General features: G+C 28.9%; 1 protein-coding gene across 1 annotated transcript in view; it reads right to left on the bottom strand.

Annotated features, from left to right (window-relative positions):
- Positions 1 to 8137: 8137 nt before the first annotated feature.
- LOC113373843 (protein big brother-like) overlaps positions 8138 to 15851 on the bottom strand; it is a 32806-nt gene continuing 25092 nt past the window's right edge. The window contains exon 3 of the mRNA XM_026614116.1: positions 8138 to 8443. Within this exon, the coding sequence (XP_026469901.1) occupies positions 8138 to 8443 (306 nt within the window). The remainder of the gene's footprint in view (positions 8444 to 15851) is intronic.

Here is a 15851-nt window from a genome sequence, read left to right on the forward strand (position 1 = left end):
TGTGGTAAATATATAAATAAATTTTCGGTAAAAACAAATATTCGCAATTATAATTTTATTTGCAAAAAATAATGCACGGATCTAGAGGTAGTACAGAAAACTGCTCTGAGGTAAGAATATCTTGCAAAAAAAGAATCGCATTGGATAGCACTTACCAGTTAATTATGACGAAAAGAATCATAATTCATGTAATGTATATTACTTATTAAAAAAATTAATAAAAATAACAATATTTATTATAAAATCCTGATATGTATCATGTATTTTTGAATTCTTGGAACGTAATCCCACTTTTTGTGCTAGTTCTTTGTCCCGTATAACACGAATTCGCATAATACGCTACTTTTTCGGAATGTAACTACCGTGTTATGCGGGGGTTACCTGTATTAAAAAAAACTAAGAGACAAGTAATTTTATAAATCATTAACATTTTTGAAAAACTTTTTGAAGATATATTATAAGGTATGACCTTCTCAGACACCATCATACCAAAATTAGCCTTTATCGTTATCTTTTTAACTAATCTTTAAATGAAGTTTTTGAGTATATATTTGTTCTTCAAATTATATGTGAATTTGTATAGAATAATTTCGGACAGATTTATGTATTATGTATTATATATTTTTAATGTTTAACATTTTAATAATATTTATATTTTACACAGAAATATCAATTGTTTTAAGTTTCTGAAATAATGAATCCAGGAAACGGAGTTTCTCATGTAAAATAAATATTAATCATATTTTAAAACGTTTTTTAAAAGAGCAAGATCTAATTCAGAATTTATACATTTCGGGTGTTGTTGTTTTGTAAGAAAACAAATTTTCTTTCAATTATTTTATGGAATGTTGAAGACCACTATTGCAGAATTATCTCAATAAGTGAAATATCCAAACTGATAATTAATATTATCATAATCTAGAACAATGCTGCAGCATTTTTGATACAGGTTAAACTTAGAGAATCAGCGGAGAATATAATTATTCCAATCCACTGATTTTAAAAATATTATTATCACCGTTTTAAATTTTGCGAACGTCGTACTATCGGTTAATGAATGTTTATTATAACAGTGCTGGTCAAGAGTGAATTTATTAATGAAAATTTCAAAAGCAGATATAATTAATCAAGTCTGTCGTTTCCGAACATCTAGTCTAGTCTAGTCTAGTTGTAGACTTGTAGTGCTAGATAATCAAGTTTTTCAAATAAATCTTATAAGTACCACAATCAACAATCATGATGATTTTGATGATTGTGGTACTATCAACCTACAGAACAATTGATGTTCCGCCCTTATGGCCCTTGCGGGGGCGATTATATTAAATCTAACTAAGTAAGGAATCGTGTTTAAGGTGTATTTGAACAATTTGTCAGGATCCCACACGTAGGCCGTTATTTGCCCTCGTGATCTGTATTCTGCTAATCGCTGACATTATTTGCCGATTTATCAAACACCGCTTAAGACGCTGGGCAAATAAACAGTGGGTTCTAGGCATTGGACCGAATAATGAAATTCACATGATTTGGAAGAAGAAAAGCTGAATGTGGTAGGTAAAGTGCTTGGGAATATAAATAAAAGAGTATATATTATTCATGAAATACAAGCCTATCAACAAAATGTCTTACATTAAATAAACGTAACTCAAAATGTACTTTAAATGTGTTATGCCATAAAGATTTTTTTTTTATTTCTCTTTATTGAATTACAATCTGTCTTTACAAAAAGGAAGACATTCAGTAATTTTGATGATAAATGAAATATTAAATTATAGATCTAAAATGTTACCCAGTAGTAAACCTATGCCATAAAGATTTTAACAATGTTTTGAGTAATATAAAACAATCTATAGGCTTCGGGTTGAAGCTTATGTAAGACAAGCCCAAATAACACAATCTCCATAAAACCTACAAAACAAAATTAGTGGTGCATGGCATCGTGCCTTAAGGCCAATTGCTGAAACGAAAAATTGTATCCAAACATACATACATACTAAACACACACACATATATCAATTTTTTGAGGTATGCCAAAATGTTCAGAAATCTTTCAAACGTAAAGATATGCAAACATTTTCATATTAGATTTTTGCGATTACTATAACTTACCCTACGGGAAGTTAAATATATTTTAAAATTTTCGAGCTCTTATTTAACATTGCGTACAACGACGTCAATTCTTCATTGATATCATTCACGATTATGACAAAAATACTATTACACATGGGTTTATAATTTTTATGCTACCAGGATTAATGATAAAGAAAGTCGAAAATTAGTAATCATTTTTACTAAAACGTATATTTAAAAGAGGATCTGTTTGAGATAGCTGGAAGCCTTTATCCTTTGGGTCATACTGAAAAATAATGCAGAATAATCAATTAGCAGTCAATAATAATCATTGAAGCCGATCAAACAAAATAATAAATTTGTTAAAACGATTTCTTTTTAATATTGCTCTAATATTCTTAGCTTATGCGTTTATTAAAAATTAATATATTTTAAATAATGCCATAAAAGCAATTGTAGACACCATTTAAACAACGTGCATAAACTTCGCGATATATGAAAATAATTAGTCTATAGATCTTATACTCCAAAAATTGAGATCTAGAAACTTTAAAGTGGTGCCAATATAATTTTGAAATTTTAACACGGCCCATTAATCCAAACTTTGGCGAATTGCTATAATTAAACCAATATCCGAAGGCTTATAATACTTTTTAACTTCCCATAGGGTAAGTAAGTTATAGAAATTGCAAAAGAAATCGAAAATGAAAACTTTTATATAACTTTACGTTTCAGAGGTTTCTGAACATTTTGGCATGCCTTAGAAAAAATGGATGTATGTGTGTGTGCGGATACAAACGCACAGATCAACCAATTTGAATAATTAAAAAAATGAATTCCTACTGATAAGGAGACGTACTGATTAGTTTTTCGCTAAGGCAGGTCTAGTCGTTTCGGAGATACGGGGCAAAAAGTACCAGTAAATAAATCAAAAAGCATTTTATTTGTATTGACGAAATGAACAACTGGTGAAATTTTTGTAAAGGCAGGTCTAGCGTCTCCGGAAATCCAATAAAAAAAGTAAAAAAACAATGCCATTTAGCGGTTAAAATGATCATTAGATATATGTACATCGTATTATCAGATATTTTATCAAGATTATTATAATAAGTACAAATTTTGTTTACATTTTGTGTATAAATATAAATTATTTATATAGGCTATGCAGAGCGTATGCTTTGAAAATTTGTCAAAAAAATCAAAATACAAAAAAGATCAAAATATAAAAAAATCGAATTTTTCAAAAAAGTCATTTTTTTCCAAAAATTTCAAAAGTACAAATTTTGTTTACATTTTGTGTATAAATATAAATTATTTATATAGGCTATGCAGAGCGTATGCTTTGAAAATTTGTCAAAAAAATCAAAATACAAAAAAGATCAAAATATAAAAAAATCGAATTTTTCAAAAAAGTCATTTTTTTCCAAAAATTTCAAAATTTTTCAAAATTTTGCAATTTTTTTTTAAATATTTAGTTTTTGGTATAGGAAGTACCAGTAATTTGCCTTAAGGCACGATGCCATGCAGCACTAGTTTATGAAATAGTTTATGGTATTCGTTAAGACCATAATCATGCAAAGTAGCATCAAAATCGTTAATAAAAATTTTTCATTATTAATTACGATAAAATGCCAAGTCAATCTTTACTAAAAAGTAATCAGCATGATTCGCAACCGATAATTATTTACTAATCCGTATTTAGTTTCATTAATTGTGCAGCAATTCAGAATGACTCAAAGCCTCGAGAAAATATAAAATTAGCCAATGGAATTTCCTAGCAAAACATCCAAACCTTTAGTAAGTTAAAAAAAATCCAAGATACCATTACAAAATCCATTCTCCAATGGATTATTCAGCAGCTCCTGAAAGAGTTGTAACACCGATACCTAAGTCGGTAGCTTTTTTGGGATGAATATTTAAATACTAAAGACGCAGTTCGCCCCTCTATTCGCAGCCTTATTTTTTATTCGACAAATGCAAAATCGCCCTCGAGGCGAATCAAACCGTAGGAAACGGTACATCGTAGGCGATTACGTTCTGAGCAGATTTACAAATCGGATACGAAGGCTTTACGGGATAACTTTCAGAATAAATGCACACCGTGTTGTAGGATGAATAAAATTTAAAATGTCTTAAAGAAAAAGAAAGGGGTGACATTCAAATAGGGTGATTATATAAGGAAGGACGTTTTTTAGCATCCGAGATTAGGTACCAAACATTCACGAAATAATCGATGTAAATTCCTTTATCGATGTAAATTTGGTTAACATTAAAAATTTCAAGATTCATGGGCCGATTCTGCCGCAAAATAGGCCAATGTTATGGCAAGGCTATGTTACGTTCTAGTTTTAAAAAAATGCTATTAAATATTGTCAAAATGCCATGTATTTTCTGTGCAATCAGGCGTTTCGCACATAAAATGCAACTTCACTCATATGTTATCAAACCATATTCTATAAAAATATCTAGATTTATGGGCCGATTCTACCGCAGAATAGACCAATGTTATGGAAAGGCTATGTTATGTTCCAGTTTTCAAATAAAATGCTACTAATATGGTCAAAATGCCATGTATCTTCTGCGCGATCAGGCGTTTTACACATAAAATGCAACTTCACTAATATGTTATCAAGGCATACCTCAAAGATGCAGTTGATAACATCGTATTTTGACATTTGGGCGTTTGCTAAGTTAGATTTTTCATCTAAAACGCCTGACTGCATAGAAACCACGTAGGACAGTTTAACAGTTTTTAGTACCACTGTATATGAAAATTGCTACGTAACATAGCCTTGCTATAACATTGGTATATTTTACGGCAGAATCAGCCCCTTAATGATTCGGATCGAGCAATGGGCTCTAACAACATCAACGTAGTGCAGAAAAAATTCCACTCATTTAATTTAGAAATATTTTATTAAAATATATAAACTTTGAAGAGAATTGATGCAAAAAATGATCAGAGCTCTGTGAGCAAAACCCATCAGAGGGGGTGTTGCAAGAGGGGCGAGTAGGTTTTAAAATCTTCAAAAATAAACCAAAAATGTTGAATTCATATGAAAAATTGAATGAATAAACAATTATTTTCATATTACATATTATAACATGCTGCCTTGTGTGGAAGAGGTCGCGATTTCAAGCCGCTCTGGCAACCTGATATCGTGCAGCAGCGATGTCCATTTTTACTTAAAAAATGAGTTTAAAAATATATTTGCAAAATAACTTTTTTCGCTCACTTTTTTGTTATAATTTATTTTTGTTAATCAAGACTTTGATGTCTTATTCACAAAATTGATAGATGCAAAAAAGAAATAATACAAAAAATACAATAAATTGAATATAAAATGTTTCTGAAATACTACATTCAAAAATAAACCACAAATGTTGAATTCATATGAAAAATTGAATAAATACATAATTATTTTCATATTGTACATTAAATTATAACACGCTACCACGTGTGGAAAAAGTCGCGAGTTCAAGCCGCTCTGGCAACCTGAAATCGTGTAGCAGCGATGTCCATTTTTTCTTGCAAAGTGAGTTCAAAAATATATTTGCAAAATAGCTCGTTTTGGTCACTTTTTTGTTATAATTTATTTATTATATTTTGTTATAATTTCGGGCACTGCGGTGTGAAATGGCAATGGAAAACCTTTCATGCCAACCTTCCTTGAATCGAGTTGAATTGAATTGTAGTTAATCAAATAAATTATATCAATTGAATATTTATGAAATTAGATTGCAAAAAAAATTAAGGTTGGCGCATTAATGTTTCTAAAAGAACACGAAGCGAGGTACTAAAAGATTGGAAACCAATGCTCTAACATCAGAAATGTACTGTAAAATAATATCTGCTCATATAATGTGATATTTATAATCACATATTATATGAACTTTTATAAAATAAAAAAAAACAAGATGAAGATCAGAGAAGAATCATATAACTTTAGATATAATATTCTAATTCATAAATGAGGACTATGAATCTAAATTTTATGAAACCACGAGTTAATATTTAATAAGAATTATGATTGTTCAATGTTTTGCATCAATCCAAAACAAATCTAAAAAAAATTCAGCAAAAAATTAATCATCGACAGTAATCGAACCATAATTTAGGTCCATATAGAAGAAAGAAAATACAAGCATTTACCCTCACAATCATAAAAAAACATCATTTGAAATTAGATTTGCATTTTGAAAATTAATAGTAAAGCACCTAGCCTATATGACACGTGCTTCATGTTTTTGTTTGAGCATGTTTATATAGAAGGCCTTAAAATATCTCAAAATAATAATAATAATAATAATAATAATCTATATCAAAACGTATTTTAAGGCCTTCTATATATACATGCTCAAACAAAAACATGAAGCATGTGTCATATAGGCTAGGTGCTTTACTATTAATTTTCAAAATGCAAATCTAATTTCGAATGATATTTTTTTTCGATCGTGCACTGCTTATTATACTTTATAAATATATCAATACAAATCAATATAATAGAAGAAAATAAAATGTGAGTATCAATATATAAAAGCAATTATGCACTTACCGATGAAGAAATACATCACACGGCGTAACGTCACTTTGACCAGATTTCACATATTAATTATTACAAAACAGTATCGATATTTAATATTAATACTGCTTTAAAGTATTTGTTTATTATCACTGATATATTAAGGATAACAATAAATAAATATTATCATCTACTTTTGATAAAATAAATTAAATAACTACGTCACTTATGCCTAGTCACTTGTACAATACTGCGAATTTATTTAACAACTTTGACATTTACAAAAGCGCGGTAAATGTCTATGCCAACATTGCAACCTGAAAAATCAAAACTAATTTGAACAAAAAGGCGCCATATTCAAATATTTAATCAGATATACGTTTATTTAGGACTCTTATAATACAAATTTTAACAAACAAAATAACATTTATATGCTAACCGTAAAAATTAAAAATAAAATACATATACAATTTATACAACTATACAATAGTTTTTTATACATCTTATCTAAATATGTTATTCTCACATAATTATTGCAAATAAATATAATATCAATTTTATATTTTTATATAATTTATAGTTGAGAATTCAATGTAATATGGACTATAATTCTTGAGAAGTAGAAACATGTATAATGACATCAAGATTTAAATATAAACATTCAATTCAAGAAGAGTGTAATGTGTCAGACATGCTATATAAAACATGATTCAAATAATACTATATACAAAAATTTACATTTTAAAATGTTGTAACATATTTAACATACAACGTTTTTACTTGAATTGAAAATTTTTATAATACCACTTTCAAAATTAAGTAGTTGATTGTAAATTAAGTAAAATATAAAAATCATATTCAAAGTTTAAATTAAATTCTAATGAGATTATGAGACTTTCAATTTCTATTAACAAATCAAAAATTCATCTATACTATTTTAACAAACCCAAAGTATATCACAATCCATTAACATCTATGTATATATACAGAACATTTGTGTTCACTTGCTGCGCAAATATTTTCACAAAACAAAAAAGTCTTTGTTAAAAGTCACTGATAGTAATGATGTTTAGTATGCAAAATTTAAAAATATAATTCGCATAGATTTAAAATCTTGCGTGATGTTTTTCTTCCAATATTTAAAAGTTGACGGTTTATGACCCATCGAAATGAATTTGCTTTATATCTTAATGATATGCAGATAATCTCTCACTATTTGCCAAATGAGAGATAATTTTGGTCATTTTTCGACAAAATTAAGTTGATCATTCAATATAAACATATTTTGAAGATGATCTAATGATGAACCAGCCAACATCCGATTTAGTAAAAAAAAATTCTTCAGATGATACAAGCTTAGATCCCTTTACAATAATCGACTAATCAAACATTCATATTTGTATGACATAATTTAAAGAGTTTATGAAAAACTCTAAACATATTTGCTATTATTCCTTCGGTTTCAATAATGCTTTCCAATCAGTGCTCAAATTTTTATCCAGTGCTAATAAACCATCTCAAAGCCATACATGTAGTTCTACTACACTTTATCGCCTCGTTGCAACTGGCATCATGTTTTGTCTTCTATGATAATATCCAGCGACGTCTAATTCTTCTTGGGCCTTATGGTGATCAGGCTGATAGTGATGAGTCCGGTAAGCTCTTTGTTTTTCTTCGAAATCTCTCAATCTTTGGTTGTACCTGTCGATCTGCTCCCTGAGCATAGCGTCTTCTTGAAGGGCACGAGGTTCGTCATATTCCAGGCAACCTACACCGTCCAGTCGTTCTAGGTCAATCCACCCGCGCCAGCGCACGCAGACGCCGTTCATTATCATGGACGATCGGATGTGAACCTGTAAGGGAAAAGGATAATTGTTAATTGTAATAAAAATATAAATAAATTTGATTTTAATAATTATTTTTCTAAATCTTCTTATATATAAAAATGAGTCGCAAAATGTGTTGATAAGCCCGTAACTCAACAACCCCTGGACCAATTTGGCCAATTCTTTTTTTAAAATGTTCGTTTAAGTCCAAGGATGGTTCTTACGGCGAGAAAAAATTGAATAATTGCCAGACCCGAAAAACAGCCCCTTTTTCACATAAGAATGTTTTCTAACTAAAAAGTAGAATCAATTTGAGCTTTATTGCTATTATATCAAGTTCATATTAAATTACAAGCACTCACTGTATACTCCTCTTAAACGATTATTCGGATTTTGATAAATCTAAAAAAAGTTTAAAAAAAATTCTACATTATAAAATACTGGGATGCACATACTTCCCATATATTGTACAAATAAATGGAAAAAATGCAAAAAATGACCAGTCATTGTGCGCATTAAAAACAAATGAAAACTATCATCTGCCAAAAATTTCAATTTACTTATGAACCTAGACAATATTAGAATATGTATAATACATTTATGATTATGAATAAGAAAAATGAAATGCCTGTCTATTATTATTGCCAAAAAGCAGCTGAGATGTGCCAGAAATTAAAATAATATAAGATACAGTATATGTATGGGAGATTCAATGATACACATATGAAAAAATTAATTCACTCGAAATATGAAATTAAATATTAATCAGGGCCGCTCCTACCTTTAATGCGATGCATGCGAAAAATACGAGCGCACGCCTTAGGGGGCGCCAACACAAGATTCGGATATTAAATTTTCAATATAGTTTTTTTATGAATACATAATTTCTTTGCATATTTTACTAATCTTTCCACAATATTTTTAAAATTTGTAAAATTTTCACTTTATAACGACAAATGGAAAAGTAAAGATGAATACATGCAATTCGGCCCTCGCGATGTCGATTAGGAGAAGTTTAAGACGCAATTTTAGATATCTTATATAATAAAAAATTAAATTAATTTAATCCAACATGAAGTACCAGTGTTATGTTATGGTTATGGTTATGTTATACCGTTTAAAACACTTCAATTTCCAATATAGTGTGGGAATTGAGACTCATCATTTTATTTAAAGCAGTTCTGCATTTAACATCGCTCATATCATATATGTATACGCATTCTGGCGTGAAGAGTAATTTAAAAAAAACAATAATTATTATTTTTAGGTAAACAGGAAATATTAGTATATTATATTAAAAAATGGTAGACATGGGTACAGGACAACGTCTGTTGGGTCATCTAGTATAATATAAAATAACTTTTTATTCGATCATCGCGATTATTGTCACCAATTACAAAAACTATCCATACACACAAAACATTATTTATCATACATTGTGCACTAACGTAATAATATAATGAACATAACTGGATATAATGATAATTTAGAAAATGAAAATTACCAAAAAAACTATCAGTTATACTATCAACCCCTATTTAACGTCAAAAAGTTAACCCTTTCCTATTGTTTAAAGGCCTAAAGACATATGTAATACCTGCCCCATGAAAAGCGATTAAACTATGCGTGTAAAAATTATTGTTAAATTATTGAAGTCGCGACATAATTTATAATTCTGGCAGCCATGTGTGTGGTTCAAAAGGGGTTTGAACAAATATTTTATTAAGCGGATGGACAGACAAACGAACGGACGTTCATAAATTATTCGGATGTCTGGACCTAGAAAAGACCCTTGTTTTAATGGTTTGGACATTGATATAATGTGAAGCAGCCAGAAGGTAGATCGGGGAAGGCAATAACGATAAAACGAAATGATTTTGTTTTAAATGGTTTATAAGGGTAAAGGTAAGCAGAATGATTTAAAGACGTTTGGGAATACAAAGTACCTTCAAATATATAGGTAATATTTCGCTATTAATCTTAACAATTATACATTACTATAACAAAAACAGGGATTCATTTTTTTGTAAAATTGGAATATTGAATATGTTTCAACATAGAAACATATTACCCCTATGAGCCAAATTTTTATTTTACCTAAAAAAATTAGTAACTATGTATCTAATAATAATGAATTATGTGACTTTGAAAATCACATGCTTCGAACTTCTGTATATAAAAATGTTATTTCAGGTTGAAAAGCCTAACACAAATCATATGACATTGTTTATCTTGACAACCATGTAGAATTAAGATTATGCCATAATTATTTAATAAAATATCGAAAAATTTGGAATGTGACCTGAAAGTTATGCAAGTCCATAGAGGGTTAAAAGTATTTCCTTTTAATCCTGATTGATAAAGCTAATAACAAACTTTAAATTAATGAGACTGCAAACATTAAGTATCAAATTTAGAGGGCAAAAAAATATATCAGAGTTTATAGACCTTATTTACATATTGCTTGTTCACGCCTTGCACGGTTCAGGTTTAACCCTTTGATTATATCAGGGATTGTCAAGACCTTTACAGTAGAGCTAGATGTAGCTTGGAACAAAAGTAAAATAAATTCATTACTAAAATAAATACCATTGATTCTGTGGTTGAAAATGTAAGTTAAAATTCTGCCTGAGTTTTGAAACCGCAAATTTTTTGAAATACTCAAAATAAATAAATTTTTATGGCTGCTTTACATCTTTATAATATTGAACAATTGATATTAAAAATGCAAATTTATGTACAAAAAATACTAAAAAGAGTGACTTCTACTCGCATGCATATCTATTAACTTCATATAACAAAGTTTTATAGTGGACCTTACTAGAGAACTCTTGTCCTTCCCAATTTTTATTTCATTCATTTACACAAAGTTCAACTTGATAAATGTACAGCAGTTAATTTTTTGTGAAACAAAGGGTCCAACATCACATCACAAAACGACCCATGGAAAGCAATCGTAGGGCAATGGTTCTGGGCGGTAACGGGTCAATTTATATTTGTTCCAAATGTAATAGCCATTGGATGAATGACGGATCAAAATGCAAATAAATGCCTTTTGTTTAAATTAATAAAAGAATGTCCCGAATACAAAATAACTTATTTGCATAAACGTGACGTGAAAAATGTACGCTGGCTTTATGGGGTGACGAAATAAAAAGAAATTGGCTTTGATTTATTGTGGTGTTGTACAAACAACGGTCACTTAAGGTAAAGGATAGAAATTGCAAATTTTACACGTTCAAAAAATGAAATACTAAATACTTTATAATTAATAATTAAGACATTGTCTATATGTATCCTTGTCACGCCATTTTCCATAATTGTCAAAAATTTTGCCTAATGTACATTGCATAGATTGCTATGAAAAATAAAAAAATAAATAAATAAAAATAATTTTAAGTAATCTAGAATTTACACGATTAGCTATGCATATATCCAACGATCCAATGAACGGAATAGCAATGGTGGTCAACAAACAGTGCACAAAACTAAACTTTTTTAATTCATCACATAATTCATTTATCAACATTGTCAAATGGAATAATATTTATTAGAATTTGTTAGCATTACTAGTGTGTTTGAGTCTACATATAAGTGCATGTGCGGACATATGTATGTACGAGTGTATGTATAGGTGCCCGTATGTGTGTTTGTAAAAATAACATAGTTTAACATTATTATGTTACATTACTATATAATTAACTATATATAGCCAATTGGTATATAATAAATAAATAAATAAATAAATATATATATATATATATATATATAATAGTAACATATTTTACTATTACAACTACTACAACTTTTTGACAAAAAGTTTAACTAAAATTTTCAGAAAAACTAATTGTCTTTGTTGCTTGCGATACGAATGAATGCAAAAGCATTTTATCGGTCTTCTTCTATAGACAGATTAAGCAATCCTTATAAAAATATGTCTATAAAATGCAAACACATGTCGTCGTACCAGGTGCTTATAAAAACCTTACTATTATAAAAAACATTATCCCGTTTGTCGAAAGGACTAAAAGTCATTCAATAAAGACCTTTTTATACATATAAAAGGGTTCGACATCTTGTTCCCTGCCGAGCATTTGAAGTATACACAAAAAAGTCCACATTAGATTTTAATGGCCACCCATCGGGAGATTTCGATACAGATTCAAATTTTGCGACGCTCGAACGCGCTCTACCCAAAACATAGACACAAGAATTGCATTGTGTTAAATTGAAAACTCAATAGTAACAGATTTTCTACTCGAACGTATCTATCCCGCTGGTGAGTATTGTTCTCAATTATGTTTTTTGGATCAAAAGGGGTCGAAATAGAACCCATGTTGTGCTTTTATAGTAATTTTATTTTGATTATTATTATAAAGTTTCGGAGAGCCCCCGAGGAAGGCGGAAAGTGCTTGTTCGGATGACCAGTGGCCGCGAGTAAAGGTAATAATACTTAAAGTTGATGACATGTTGTCCAGCTATAATGAGCTTTGGTGTATTACAACATTTTTAAAAGAGGTTACACCTTTTAACACCCTAACTAGAAACAAAACTATATGAAAAAATAATATATAAACCAATTTTATATATAAAAATGAATCGCAAAATATGTTGGTAAGCGCATAACTCAACAACGCCTGGACCAATTTGCCCAATTCTTTTTTTAAAATGTTCGTTGAAGCAATTTAAGCTTTATTGCTATTATATAAAGTTCATTTTAAATTACAAGCACTTACTGTATACTCCTCTTGAACTATTATTCGGATTTTGATAAATCTTTCTGAAGTTAGTTAAAGAAATTTTCTAGGATGCATGTGATTATAAAGTGCTGTGATGTATGTGCAATATTGTAAAAATAAATGGAAAAATTGCAGAAATTGCATTAAAAACAAATGAAAACTATCACCTGCCAAAAATTTTAATTTACTTATGAACCTAGATAATATTAAAATATGCATAATAAATTTATAATTATGAGTAAGAAAAATAAAATGTCTACATTATTATTGCCTATAAGCAGCTGAGATGTGCCAGAAATTAAAATAAAATAAGATGCAGTACATGTATGGCAGATTAAATGATACACATATGACAGGATATGACAAATTATATCACTTAAAATTTGAAATAAAGTATTAATCAGAGCCGGTCCTACCTTTAATGCGATGCACGCGAAAAATACGAGCGCACGCCTTAGGGGGCGTCAACACAAGATTGAGAATTAAATTCTCAATATAGTTTATCTTTTCAATATATAATTTCTTTACTAATCTTTCCACAATATTTTTAAATTCGTAAAAATTTCACATTATAACAATAAATGGAAAGTAAAGATGAATACATACAATTCGGCTCGATGCATACAAAACGATACCGATTAGGAGAAGTTTAAGACATCTTAAATAATATAAAATTTTGGATATCTTAAATAATATAAAATTAAATTAACTTAATCCAATATGAAGTATCAGTGTTATGTTATGGTTATGGTTATGTTATACCGTTTAAAAGACTTCAATTTCCAATATAGTGTGGGAATTGAGACTCATCATTTCATTTAAAGCAGTTCTATATTTACCATCGTTCATATTATAAATATATATGCATTTTGGCGTGAAGAGTAATTTAAAAAACAATAATTATTATTTTTAGGTAAATGGAAAATATTAGTATATTATATTAAAAAATTGTACACATGGGTACAGTACAACAGCCGTCGGGTCATCCAGTGATCAATAAAAACCAATACCAATTATAATGGGATTTTGGATTTTGGAATTTGGGCTCTTTCAATAATTAGAATTTCAATAATTAGTATTTATAAAACAAAATTAATTAGAAAAGCTAGAGACTTATTGAAACAAGGACAAGTAGTAGTAGTTTTTAAACAGAACAAGTAGTTTTTAAAAAGAAACTTGAACGATATTATAAAAAAAAATGTCACGATTGGGCCTGTAGACTGCATGATATAATCATAGTTACTGTCCAGCATGCTCATGCAATATACAGAACTGTGCAGGTGCGTCATTTTTGATAGGTAATACAAAATTGTGCTGTCATAAAATTTCTGTTTGCGTTATTATTAAACAAATTTTAAATTTCATATATCTTGATTATATTGATTTAAAAAAAAATGGTTACAACAACCTCATAGCTCTCCTATATCAATTTTACAATATATATGTACATGAGTGTGTATGATATATTATTTATCAGTTGCATTGGGCTTTTTTAATACAGTTTTCTCCGCTTTACCACATACTGCTCCTGTAATTTTTAGTACAGATTTTAAATTATCATTCTCATTTTTAATTTTTTTGCACGCACACTGTAATTTGCATGCAAAAAGCGCAGGTACTTCTGTTTTGATCTGTTGATTTTTTTCATCTCTGTAATACTATTTCACGAGTTGCTTATTGTTTGAAAATGTAATATATTACGTGACTGTACGACAGAAAAGGTTTTATTGCATAAAAAGATATAGATATACGGAATATATGCACGTTATAAGAAAATTGTAATGATTTGTAAGTAATTATTTTTTTTCTGTTTTATATAAATACTATTGAAAAAGTACCTAACCAGATTTATCAATATAATTTCATTACCAGGAATTATTATAATGATCACAGCATTGTCCTACCAGATTTTTTTTTAAATTATTTCCTGGCTGATAAATCATTTCCTCGGTACATAAAAGAGATTTTTTATGTTCACTCTGCCATTTTCAAAACTAAATATACTCAATCATTCATTTCTGCTTATAAGAATGACACAATACGTCCAGTTTACAGAATTTCGTAAAAAGTCACACAAATTCTAAATTGAGTCGTATCTGGCAAAGGTAACCTTTTTTGAAAAGCAACAATACCTTATTCGAAATCACAAAAGAATACTGCATGCTTCATCAAACGAAAGTGTCAACATACAAATATTTGTAAAATATTAGTAACACAGAACTCAGAAAAGGCAAATCTTATTTATTTGGAATTATTTGCTACCTGTGCGTGGTAAAGATCTTGACGGTATTTTGTGAAGATTTTTATAGTGTTATATTTCTTACACTCTTTTCAGACTTACCAGTGCTTTACAAACTAGATTCGTCTGATTCGGCAATATTAATTTACGTTAATACCTTGCTAATAATAAAACACATGAGTAACTAGTTGGGTGTATGGCATCGTGCCATAAGGCAAATTGCTGGAACTTCCCGTACCGTAACGAAATGTTCGAGGAATACTGAATATTTTGAAATAGATTATTAATAATATTGTAACATTGCCTAATATTTATAAGAATTATATAAACTGAATTGCAAAGTTGAAATTATTTGTTCAAAGTATATTAGAACTTTAGTCAGAATTAAAAATAAAATCTGAATTATTTTTGATTTACAAAAAAATTAAAAAAAAAAGTTGAAACAATTTTTTTTCCA

Source organism: Ctenocephalides felis, unplaced genomic scaffold (genome assembly GCF_003426905.1).
Source record: "Ctenocephalides felis isolate EL2017-DRISC unplaced genomic scaffold, ASM342690v1 CF-g0.4_SCAFFOLD_01604, whole genome shotgun sequence".
NCBI lineage: Eukaryota > Metazoa > Arthropoda > Insecta > Siphonaptera > Pulicidae > Ctenocephalides > Ctenocephalides felis.